This window comes from Rosa rugosa, chromosome 3 (assembly GCF_958449725.1).
Source record: "Rosa rugosa chromosome 3, drRosRugo1.1, whole genome shotgun sequence".
Classification (NCBI taxonomy): domain Eukaryota; kingdom Viridiplantae; phylum Streptophyta; class Magnoliopsida; order Rosales; family Rosaceae; genus Rosa; species Rosa rugosa.
The window spans coordinates 23,544,081-23,556,474 of NC_084822.1; the positions used below are offsets into that span (position 1 = coordinate 23,544,081).

The 12,394-nt window shown below is 38.9% G+C and overlaps 1 protein-coding gene across 1 annotated transcript; it reads left to right on the forward strand.

Moving 5' to 3' along the window:
- Positions 1-8,900: 8,900 nt before the first annotated feature.
- Positions 8,901-9,687, forward strand: LOC133737454 (uncharacterized). Its single transcript, XM_062164998.1, has 4 exons — positions 8,901-8,995; positions 9,093-9,212; positions 9,452-9,554; positions 9,634-9,687. Exons 1-4 carry the CDS (start codon positions 8,901-8,903, stop codon positions 9,685-9,687), a joined length of 372 nt encoding a protein of 123 aa, XP_062020982.1.
- Positions 9,688-12,394: the final 2,707 nt, after the last annotated feature.

Consider the following 12,394-nt stretch of genomic DNA (forward strand, 5'->3'; position numbering starts at 1 on the left):
AAAAATAAAGTGTTGGGGGGAATTAAAATTTTGAACCCCGCGTTTCTCAAACTTTTTAACTTAGTCCCTCCGCGTTTTTTCAAAATTTTTGAACGAGACTTTACACATCAGTTAATTTAACGACCGATGTTTATAATCACAATAGAAATCGATATTTCATAACCCGATGTTAGGATGTATTTTTTACATCACATGCAATTCCGACCGATTTAATAGTGGTGATGTCTGATGGCATAATTCTAGTAGTGGAGATTATATAATGTAATTTTCTATTAGAAGGTGATATAATATTGTTGTTCAGGAAAACAATTTTTTGTTTTGCCTGCACAAGTTGTTGGATGGTATTAGTTTGTATAAGAATATAAACCAAAAACTAACGGCAGTCCTTCGAGGAATTTAATTTACTGAAGATGAATTTCTTGCTGATTGACTATCTCGATGCTTTGTTCTCACAATGTCAAATAAAATATATAATGTTAGTTGTGCAATGTTGCACCCTCTTCCTTTTCTTGCATACCTGTTATCTGCTAGTTTGTTCAATTTGAAAGAATTAAGGTTTGGGTGTGTGTAGTCACCATTTAATTTGTTAGTCCTTACAAGTTTTTTTTTTTTTTTCCCTTTTCTTTTTCATTATTGTATTGTTATTGAGATGCAATATTTACATTGAAATGTCAATCGAAAATCCAAATGCTCTACTCAACCTAATAAAGGTTGTACTGAGTTCGTCTGCTACTTTCTAGTTTCTAGGTGAAAGGAAGTCATTGCTTGGAGTATCTCAGGGGAAGCATGATGAGGACATCATAGCCAAACCTTTTAAGGTTTATGAGCGAAAGAAATGGAAAAAGAGAGCAGCTAGTCATTCCCTTTCCATATGGTTTGAATAATTGCTTTCAGTCTAGAAGTCTCTAGGCAGGTGTCTTTCAGTTTCAGTTTGGGTCAGTTTCAGTTTGGGATTTTTAAGGTTTCTTTATTATTTCAGTTTCAGTTAGGAGTTTAAATTCCTTTGTTAGGTCTTTTATGCTTCAGTTTTGTGAAGTGTAACAGCCCTAGCTATGAAAGAGTCTTTAATGCTAGTTAATATGAGCTATCTGCTCAAATATAAATAAGTGTAAGTGCCAAGTGGCCAGATATGTCGTGATGAATAAAAATTTCAGAGTGTTTCTGAGTTTTCCAGAGATTGGAGTGTTGGTGTGAAGCCTTGTGTGTGAGTGAGAAACCTGGGAGGGAATCCTAGTTCTTAGTTTTCACTTTCTACCCTACAAAACCTGTGTGTTAAAGCCCTATACCTTAGAGTTTGTTGATCCTGGTGTCTAAGCAGTGATTATACTGCATCAGTTTTGGTATCAGAGCTGGACAAGCTCTGGTGTCTCCTAGCTCCAGCCAATAGAAACTTCATTTAGCCATGGACCTTGAAACTTTGGCTAAAGCGATAGAAGGTTTAGCCACCCAAATTGGTCATCTTGAGACCAGAATACAAGATCAGGCCGTTGATAGGAGCATTTTAATGCGACGTTTTAACTGCATTTCCTTACATTTCTTGCGCCATTTCTTAGTAAAATCCCTGTTTGGGAAAGTTTCCATTCTTTGATTGGGAAAGTTCCTATTTGTGTAAAGTTTCTATTTTCGTAGTTTTCATTTCTCATTTCTGGCAAGTTTCCATTTTCAGTTTAGGAAAGTTTCTATTTTTCATTTTTAGTAACTTTCTATTTTTCATTTTTAGTAACTTTCTATTTTTCATTTTTAGTAAGTTTCTATTTTTCAAATTAGGAAAGTTTCTATTTTTCTTACTAGTTTCTATTTTCAGGACCTCCGAGCTAAAAAGTGGAAATGAACACACGAATGGAAAGAGGAGCTTGCGAACGTCAAGCGGAACAAAAATGAAGAACATTGGACCACACAATTGAGCAGAAATGAAGAAACAAGCTTTCCTAGTGCAACCAGGAAACCCTGCGAACTGGAGGAGAGCTTACCAATGAAGTTTCCAACGCAACCATGAAAAAGAAATGGAAAAATAATATGTTTTGCGTTGGAAAATGAGAAGACTTGAAGATGAAGCAACGTGGCCCAAGAACTCTCAAGAATGAAGTGGATTTTCGGCAAAATGGACCAAGGCCCATCAAAGCCCATGACATTAGGGTTTGTGACGCATGGAATAAACCTTAGAGATGTTTGCCGTCCAAAGCAAGAGAGAAATAAGGAAGTTGGCGTGAAAAATCAGAAAATATATGAAGATTTCGATGGAGATTTTCTAGGGCTATTTTTATGGAAAGAAATATACTTGGAGACTTACCCTAGAAGAGTTTGCCGTGAAGAATGAAGAGGAAAAGAAGGGATTGCCGTCCAAGTCAAGTGAAACCCTAGAGGATGACGCCAAGAGAGATTCTAGGGGAGAGTTTTAAGGAAAGCCAAAGTGTGGAGACCAAGAAACGGCCAAAAAGGAGTCTAGGTTCGTTCCCTATATTCTCTAAGGAAGTTTGGCCGAAATTGAACTACAAAATCAGAATATATCTCTATATATTTCGGCCAACATATTAGGGAATTAAAATGGAGTTTTGTGATTGGTTGAACCATGTCATAGGGCTTATTTGGCAAGATATTATTGGAGGAAATTATGTGGCATTTTCAGATTAATTCCATGGGATATTAAGAAGAATATTACGGCTTGGAGACCAAGTTTGCCGTGCTCCTATATATACTCCTTTATTCACAACGTCAAGCGGTTCTCTCTTCCATACAATTTACACTTTAGAAAAAAATCAGAAAAGTTCTCTAGAATAGCCGTGAGTAACCATCCTCTAGTCATCTCCACGGAATTCAAGCAAGGCCAAGGGAGAAGAAGAATTGCCGTGAGCATCATCATCCACCACCATCCTTGAAGCTTGCTTTCGAGATTCAAGAGACCACCACATCATTCGTTCATCACCATCTTCATCTCACGTTGTAATTCGACCTCTTCTTTGTAACCTTTGCTTTGAATTTCGTTGGTTATGAACTAGTTGACATATGTGTTTGAACAATTATTAATTTCTGGAATTTTATGATTAATTGAGAATTTTCAGATTCATAATATTGTTCTTCGAAAGTTGCTTATGTGAGTTTGGTTAATTAAATTTGCGTTATAGATATCTTTTGTATTTTAATCTTATGTGGTTGCAAACACTTAGGGTTTTGATATGAATGTTGCTAGGTTTAAGAACATAAAATCGACTTTTCATTTTGTGTAAACTTGAATCAAAGTAGTAAAGGTTTTGTACAAAGATCGAATTTAATTAACGAGGATTGCAATTAGGTGGACTTTTCCATACTAAGTTGTACACTTGAGTTGATAGCCTTTCCATGTGTTTCTTGCGTTGAATATGGATGATTGACTAGCTTTCTAGGGCTTGAATGCATGTTTGATAGGATTAGTCTATGTGCTTTCACTTAGATTAATTAGCACTGAAAGTAAAATATGGGGAATTGTTTGCTTTTAACGTTTCACATGATCAACTCCTCTTGCATGACTATGATGAACAATGATGAACTTGAATCAATTTTAATCATGAGTTTCGACTTTGATCTTTGTTCTTGCATTCCATTTGTATTTTTATGTTTTTGCATTTTAATTATTTTGTTAACTTAGTTTTATTTTCGGAAAAACCAAAACAAAAATTCCCCCTTTTTCGTGTAAAATGTTTATATTTGTAAATATCTTTGTGAATATTATACTTTGTTTTAATTTTAATTGTTTAATTGTTTGACAATGACAGGTGTACCCTCAATCCCCGGAATAGAACGATCCATATTTGCTTATACTACTAACGATATTTCAGGGTTAAATTATGCGCTTGCTCAGAGCGTATCAGCCGTTGCTTCTGACCGTCATTTGGCAGAGATTGAAGCTTCCATCTACAATGAAGAAGAGAGTGTACGTGGGGGACCAAGGATGCAACCTAGAAGGAATGTTCGCAGACAAAATGTTCCACATAACAATGGGCAAAATGGACATGATCCTGAAGAAAAGGCAATGAAGTCTATGAGGATTGAAGCTCCTAGTTTTGATGGCCAGCTGAATGCAAAGGTTTTCTTGGATTGGTTATCAGACATGGATCATTATTTTGAATGGTATGAGTTGTCTGAAGATCGCAGGATAAGGTTTGCAAAGATGAAGTTGGTGGGCAAGGCTCGAGATTGGTGGTCTAATGTGGAAAGACGAATTGCGAGAGATGGTGAAGATCCTATTGCTTATTGGGATGCGATGAAAGAAAGGCTGAAGGAGAAGTATGTTCCTTTGTCTTACAAGGAACGCTTGCTTGACCAATGGCAATCTCTTCGTTAAGGAAGCATGACAGCTGCTGATTTTATTGATAAGTTTGAAGAATTTATGGTGAGATGTAACATCACCGAAGACCCATCAGTAACTCTTGCTCGTTTCAGAACAGGTCTTCGTCCAGAACTTCAAAGAGAGCTGATTCCTCATGATGTACATTCATTAGAGCGAGCTTATCAATTAGTGCTGGAATTGGAGCGCTACTTGAAGACCCCCACAACCCCTCTGTACAAGCGGGTTGATCAGCGGAACTCTGACTTTCGTCCTAGCACCTCTGGAACAAAACCGTCTCCATTCTCTAATGGCTCTAGTACTGCCAATTCCATGGTGAAAGCTGATAGAGGAAAGGGACTGCAATCTGGTATGCGAGGAGGGGGATCTATAAGGTGCTATAGATGTCAAGGTTATGGTCACTATGCTGGTCAATGCCCAACAAAAGAGCAAACTCGAAGTTTGTTTGCAGCAAGCACAGAAGAAGAGGCTGATGCTCAAGGAGAATTGGAGGAAGAAGTTTATGAGCCTGAAATTCCAGCTACTGATGATGATTTGGAGGGTGAACCTATAGACATTGTTCAACCAAGAATGGCTGTGGTTAGATGCACTTTGACTCAACCTAAGAGTACTGAAGATTGGCGGAGAACAAACATTTTTCACACTTATGTCAAGTGTGGGGACAAAAGTTATAAGGTCATCATTGACAACGGAAGCTGCATTAATGTTGTCTCCCCTCAAACCATATCTAAACTGGGTTTGACCGCTGCTGATCATCCTCAACCTTATCGTGTGGCATGGATTGACAAGTCTTCCATTCCCGTGACACAGCGATGTCAAGTTCCTATTCAGTTTTCATCTTACAAGGATACTGTTTGGTGTGATGTGGTGCCGATGGACGTGGGACACATTCTTTTGGGCAGACCATGGTTGTATGATCTGGATGTAACCATTTCGGGCCGTGCCAACTCATGCTCTTTTATTCATGAAGGAAAGCACATCAAGTTGAACCCGATCCAGCCCAGACCAGTACCTCAACCAACACTTAGCAAAGGAGGACAGCAACCAAAATCCCTTAATATCATCAGTCCAAGACACTTTGCAAGGGAGACAACAGGTGATTCTGTTATTTTTATATTGATTGCAAAGGAATCTCACCCTTTGACTAGTTTGGAGTTGCCCCCGGATGTGAAATCAATCCTTGAACAGTTTACTGATGTATTTGCCGAGGACCTTCCAAATGAACTTCCTCCTCTCCGGGATATTCAACATGCGATTGATCTGGTCCCTGGAGCAACATTACCGAATTTACCACATTATCGGATGAATCCAACCATGCATGCAGAATTGAAAAGGCAGGTTGATGAGCTTCTTGCAAAAGGGTTCATTCGGGAGAGCCTTAGCCCATGTGCTGTTCCTGCCCTTCTCACACCAAAAAAGGATGGGTCTTGGAGAATGTGTGTGGATAGCAGAGCCATCAACAAAATCACAGTCAAATATCGGTTTCCAATACCGAGACTTGAAGACATGCTGGACATGATGGCCGGAGCTACTATCTTTTCTAAGATTGATTTGAAGAGTGGCTATCACCATATCCGCATCAGACCTGAAGATGAATGGAAAATAGCCTTCAAGACAAGGGATGGTTTGTATGAATGGTTAGTCATGCCATTTGGACTAACTAACGCATCCAGTACTTTCATGAGAGTTATGACACAAGTTTTGAGGCCGTTCATGGGTAAGTTCTTGGTTATCTATTTTGACGATATTTTAATTTATAGCACATCCAAAGAGCAGCACCTTAATCACTTGAAGCAAGTCTGCATAGCTCTTAGAAGAGAGAAGTTGATTGCAAACCTTAAAAAGTGCTCATTCATGTCCAATGAAGTTATCTTTTTGGGATTTGTTGTGTCGTCAAAGGGAATGCAAGCAGATCCAGAGAAAGTCAAGGCTATTGCTGAATGGACAGAACCAAAAAACATACATGAGGTGCGTAGTTTTCATGGATTGGCTACCTTTTATCATCGATTCATTGCTGGGTTCAGTTCTATCATGGTTCCAATTACTAATTGCATAAAGAAAGGGGAGTTTCGGTGGACAAATGCAGCTGCAAAGGCATTTCAGGAGATCAAAACCAGAATGATTAATGCTCCTGTTATGCGCCTTCCTGATTTTACAAAACCTTTTGAAGTTACATGTGATGCTTCAGGTGTTGGAATTGGTGGAGTTCTAAGTCAAGAGGGGCATCCTATTGCATATTTCAGCGAGAAGTTGAATGAAGCCAAGCAAAAGTACTCTACCTATGACAAAGAATTTTATGCAGTGGTTCAATCCTTGCGGTATTGGAGACATTACTTGCTGCCACAAGAATTTGTCTTGTATTCTTATCATGAGGCTCTGCGATATCTCAATTCGCAGAAGAGATTAAACCCATGACATGCAAAATGGGTTGAATTTATTCAAGAGTATACTTTTGTGCTGAAGCATAAATCTGGAGTGGAGAATAAAGTAGCAGATGCTCTTAGACGCAGGAACTCACTTTTACACACTATGAGTGTGGAAGTGGCTGGATTCGATAATATGAAAGAAGAGTATTTGAGTTGTCCAGACTTTGGAAGAATATATTCAGCTCTCTTGGAAAAGCAATCCAAAAGCACTGAGTTTGTTCTACAAGATGGGTTTCTTTTCAAAGGAACCAAACTTTGTATTCCTTGCACATCGGTGAGAGACTTCCTAATTTTAGAGCTACATGCTGGTGGGATCGCTGGACATTTTGGGAGAGACAAAACCATTGCTCTTGTGGAGGATCGCTTCTATTGGCCTAGTCTCAAACGTGATGTTGCTAAAGTTGTTGAACGATGCCGTACTTGTCAGTTGGCAAAGCACAAAAGGCAAAACACAAGGTTATACACCCCGCTGCCTGTCCCACATACTCCTTGGCAAGATATTAGCATGGATTTTGTGCTTGGGTTGCCTAAGACTACACAGCGACATTTTTGTGGTTGTGGATCGTTTTTCCAAAATGGCTCATTTCCTTCCTTGTTCTACGACATTTGATGCTTCTGAAGTGGCCAAGCTTTTCATGGATGAGGTTGTTCGGTTGCATGGTTTGCCTATAGTGTGTGATCGTGATGTTCGATTCATGAGTTATTTTTGGAAGACTTTGTGGCACATGTTGGGCACCAAACTCAAGTTTTCATCTGCTTACCATCCGCAAACAGATGGGCAAACTGAAGTGGTGAATAGAAGTTTGGGAAATCTGCTGCGAAGTTTGGTTGGTGAACATGTCTTGGGATTCAATTTTACCTATTGCTGAGTTTGCATATAATAATTCAGTTAACCGGACTATAGACATGAGTCCCTTTGAAGCTGTTTATGGTCACAAGCCCAAAGCTCCAAGAGATCTCATTCCCATGATGGTTTCACATAGGCCGTCACAGTCAGCTAATGAATTTGCAAGTCATATTCATGAGCTGCATGCTGAGATTAATCGTCGGAGTAACAAGAGCAATGAGCAATATAAAAAGGCTGCTGATGTACATCGAGCATTCAAGGAATTTTCAGTGGGAGACTTTGTCATGGTTCGAGTTAGACCTGAACGTTTCTCTAAAGGGAAGGCAAAGAAGTTACAAGCTCGCAGCATTGGACCTTTTAAAGTATTGCAGAAGGTTGGAACCAATGCATATGTGTTAGAACTCCCTCCAGAAATGGGAATCAGTTCTACTTTTAATGTGGAGGACTTACTGCCCTATAGAGAACCTATGGTGCCTGTGTTGCCATTTTCTTCTGAATTTTCACCAATCACCCCACCTTTGCCTCGTTCTAAAGTTCCTAAGAGAAATGTAGTGGAAAACATTGTGGATGAGCAGGTTGTTTCGACAAGACAAGGTGGCTACCAGAAGTACCTAATTAAATGGAAGGACAGACCAGATTCTGACAACACTTGGGTAACTAAGGAGGAGCTGCAGCGCATCGATCCAGATATTCTGGAAAGATACTACAGCTTTATCTCACCGGAGGCGAGTTCTTCCCAGCCAGGGAGAATTGATGAGGACATCATAGCCAAACCTTTTAAGGTTTATGAGCGAAAGAAATGGAAAAAGAGAGCAGCTAGTCATTCCCTTTCCATATGGTTTGATTAATTGCTTTCAGTCTAGAAGTCTCTAGGCAGGTGTCTTTCAGTTTCAGTTTGGGTCAGTTTCAGTTTGGGATTTTTAAGGCTTCTTTATTATTTCAGTTTCAGTTAGGAGTTTAAATTCCTTTGTTAGGTGTTTTATGCTTCAATTTTGTGAAGTGTAACAGCCCTAGCTATGAAAGAGTCTTTAATGCTAGTTAATATGAGCTATCTGCTCAAATATAAATAAGTGTAAGTGCCAAGTGGCCAGATATGTCGTGATGAATAAAAATTTCAGAGTGTTTCTGAGTTTTCCAGAGATTGGAGTGTTGGTGTGAAGCCTTGTGTGTGAGTGAGAAACCTGGGAGGGAATCCTAGTTCTTAGTTTTCACTTTCTACCCTACAAAACCTGTGTGTTAAAGCCCTATACCTTAGAGTTTGTTGATCCTGGTGTCTAAGCAGTGATTATACTGCATCAAAGCAATTATGTCGTTCATGAAAGGAGATTTACTTACTAAAACCAGAAAGCTGGTCAAAGGCTTGGCCAAGGCTGAGCCTGTTTGGTACAAAGCCATGGAACAGTTTGTCCCTCTCTCTTTCTTTCTTTCTTTCACTATTTTGTGATTCTTGAAACTCTTGCGCTTTGTGTATTTAATTTTGATGTTTTGGAATTTTCAGAGCACCACCTCCAACATTTCCTCGTGATGATGCAATTCAGAGGATCACTCTCCTAGAGGATGTTTACATAAAAAAGTTTTTTAAGAAGCATCCAGATTCCAAACATGAAGACGCAATCAAGTATAGCATATCCTTAATTTTTTTGTTAACAAATTTTCCTTGTGTCTTCCTCTCTTCTTTTCATGTACTATCACCCTATCAGTGTGCAGTATGTGTGCTCATATGAGTTGTGTCCTCATAAATTACAATTAGGTGCTGTCGTACTAACGCTGTCGTACTAACATCTGTGAATGATTGGTGTGTGGTAATTCAGAAATCGATGCTCACATTAACCTAACTCTGGAATTATATTTGAATAGTTTTTTTGCTTTTGATCCTGCTCCAGTCTGTATATTTGGTCATCGGGTGCTTGAGTTGAAGGAGCAGGGGGTTTCTGAACAGGAAGCAATGGCGGTAGCTGATGTATGTATATGGATTTCCTTTGTTTGAATATATGCTCCTCTTTAGTTGCTTCTGACTGTTATTTCCTGGTCTCTTCTAGATGGAATACCGGGCAGAGATAAAGGCAAAGAAGAAGGTGATAGAAGCATTTTAATGCGACGTTTTACTTGCTTTTCCCTAAATTTCTTGCGTTATTTCCTTATTAAAACCCTGTTTAGGAAAGTTTTCATTCTTTGATTGGGAAAGTTCCTATTTGTAGAAAGTTTCTATTTTTGTAGTTTCTATTTACCATTTTTAGTAAGTTTCCATTTTCGGTAGTTTCTATTTTTCATTTTTAGAAAGTTTCCCATTTTCAGTTTAGGAAAGTTGCTATTTTTCATTTTAGGAAAGTTTCTATTTTTCTTACTAGTTTCTATTTTCAGGACCTCGGAGCTAAAAAGTGGAAATGAACTCACAAATGGAAAGAGGAGCTTGCGAAAGTCAAGGGGAGCAAAAATGAGGAACAATGAGCCACAGAAATGAGCAGAAATGAAGAAAAGAAGTTTTCCTGCCTCAACCAGGAAACCCTGCGAAAAGGAGGAAAGCTTACCAATGAAGTTTCCAACGTTACTATGAAAAAGAAATGGAAAAATAAAGTGTTATGACGTTGGAAGGTGACAAGGCTTGAATAAGAAGCAACAAGGCCCAAGAACTCTCAAGACTTGGTGGATTTTCGGCAAATTGGATAAAAGCCCACAAGAGCCCATGGAACTAGGGTTGTGACGCAAGAGTAAACCCTAGAGATGTTGTTGCCGTCCAAAGCTAAGAGAGAAACAAGGAGTTTGCCGTGGAAAATCAGAAATATAAAAGAAGATTTCGGTGGAGATTTTCTAGGGAGATTTTCTTGGAATGAAATATTCTTGGAGAATTATTTTGTGTTGTTGCCGTGAAGAATTAAGAGAGAAAAGAGGAGGATTAAGGTGAAACCCTAGAGGATGACGCCAAGAGAGATTCTAGGGGAGAGTTTTAAGGAAAGCCAAAGTGTGGAGACCAAGAAACGGCCAAAAAGGAGTCTAGGTTCGTTCCCTATATTCTCTAAGGAAGTTTGGCCGAAATTGAACTACAAAATCAGAATATATCTCTATATATTTCGGCCAACATATTAGGGAATTAAAATGGAGTTTTGTGATTGGTTGAACCATGTCATAGGGCTTATTTGGCAAGATATTATTGGAGGAAATTATGTGGCATTTTCAGATTAATTCCATGGGATATTAAGAAGAATATTACGGCTTGGAGACCAAGTTTGCCGTCCCCTATATATTCCCTCTCCATTGTGACGTTTTGTGCTCTCCTCTCCATATAATTTACAACTTAGAAAAAATCAGAAAATCCCTTTAGCATAGCCGTGAGTTTCTCCATCCTCTAGAGCAAGCCACGAGTTCAAGCAAGGCCAAGGAAGAGAAGAAGAAGCCGTGACCTATTCCTCCACCATCCACCTTTGAAGCTTGCTTTCGAGTTCAAAGAATTCATCTTTATTCACCCATCATCATCTTCCATCCACGGTGTAATTCGACCTCTACTTTGTAACCTTTGCTTTGATTTCGTTGGTTTTGTTCTAGTTGACATATGTGTTTGAATGATTATTAATTTCTGGAATTTTTATATGATTGAATGAAATTTTCAGATTCATATTATTGTTCTTCGAAAGTTGCTTATGTGGGTTTGTTTAATTAAATTTGCGTTATAGATGACTTTTGTATTTTAATCTTATGTGGTTGCAAACACTTAGGGTTTCGATATAATTGATGCTAGGTTCAAGAACATAAAATCAACTTTTTGTTTTGTGTAAACTTGAATCAAAGTAGTAAAGGTTTTGTACAAAGATCGAATTTAATTAAAGAGAATTGCAATTAGGTGGACTTTTCCATACTAAGTTGTACACTTGAGTTGATAGCCTTTCTATGTGCTTTATGCGTTGAACATGTCATGATTGACTAGCTTTCTAGGGCTTGAATGCATGTTTGATAGGATTAGTCTTTGTGCTTTCACTTAGATTAATTAGCATTGAAAAGTAAAATATGGGAAATTGTTTGCTTTCTAACGTTTCACATGATCAACTCCTTTCTCATGACTTAGATGAACAATATTAGGGTTTGAATCGATTTTAATCATAAGTTTCGGTTTTTGATCTTTGTTCTCTCATTCCATTTGTATTTTTATGTTTTTGCATTTTAATTGTTTTGTTAACTTAGTTTTATTTTCGAAAAAAAAAAACCAAAACAAAATCCCCCCTTTTTTCGTAAATAATTGTTTATACATGTGAATATCTTTGTGAATATTATACTTTGTTTTAATTTTAATTGTTTAATTGTTTGACAATGACAGGTGTACCCTCAATCCCCGGAATAGAACGATCCCTACTTACTTATACTACTAATGACATTTCAGGGTTAAATTATGCGCTTGCTGAGAGCGTATCAGAAGGCATATGTTGCGTTGAAGAAAATTGCACGTCAACAAGGAAAGAGGCCTCCTCCCAACCCATATCCCAGTGTTGTCAATGAGATACAAGCTGAGGAGAAGAAGTATGTCTATGACCGTTTTCACAATCCAAGAATTCGCCAGATTTTAAGGAAACTGCAAGAGGAAAAGGCAGTTGAGGATCAGGACAGAATGAGAGGGGGTTGGGGTGGCGGTGGCAATGGCAGTGGCAGTGTTGGTGACGGTGGCGGCTGGGGAAGCAGTGGCAGTGGTGGTGGTTGGGGAAGCAGTGGCGGTGGCGGCATGGGAGGTGGTGGTGGTTGGGGCAGTGGCGGTGGCGGCATGGGTGGTGGTGCGGTGGCGGTGGCAGTGGTGGTTGGGGTGGCCGGTAACATTTT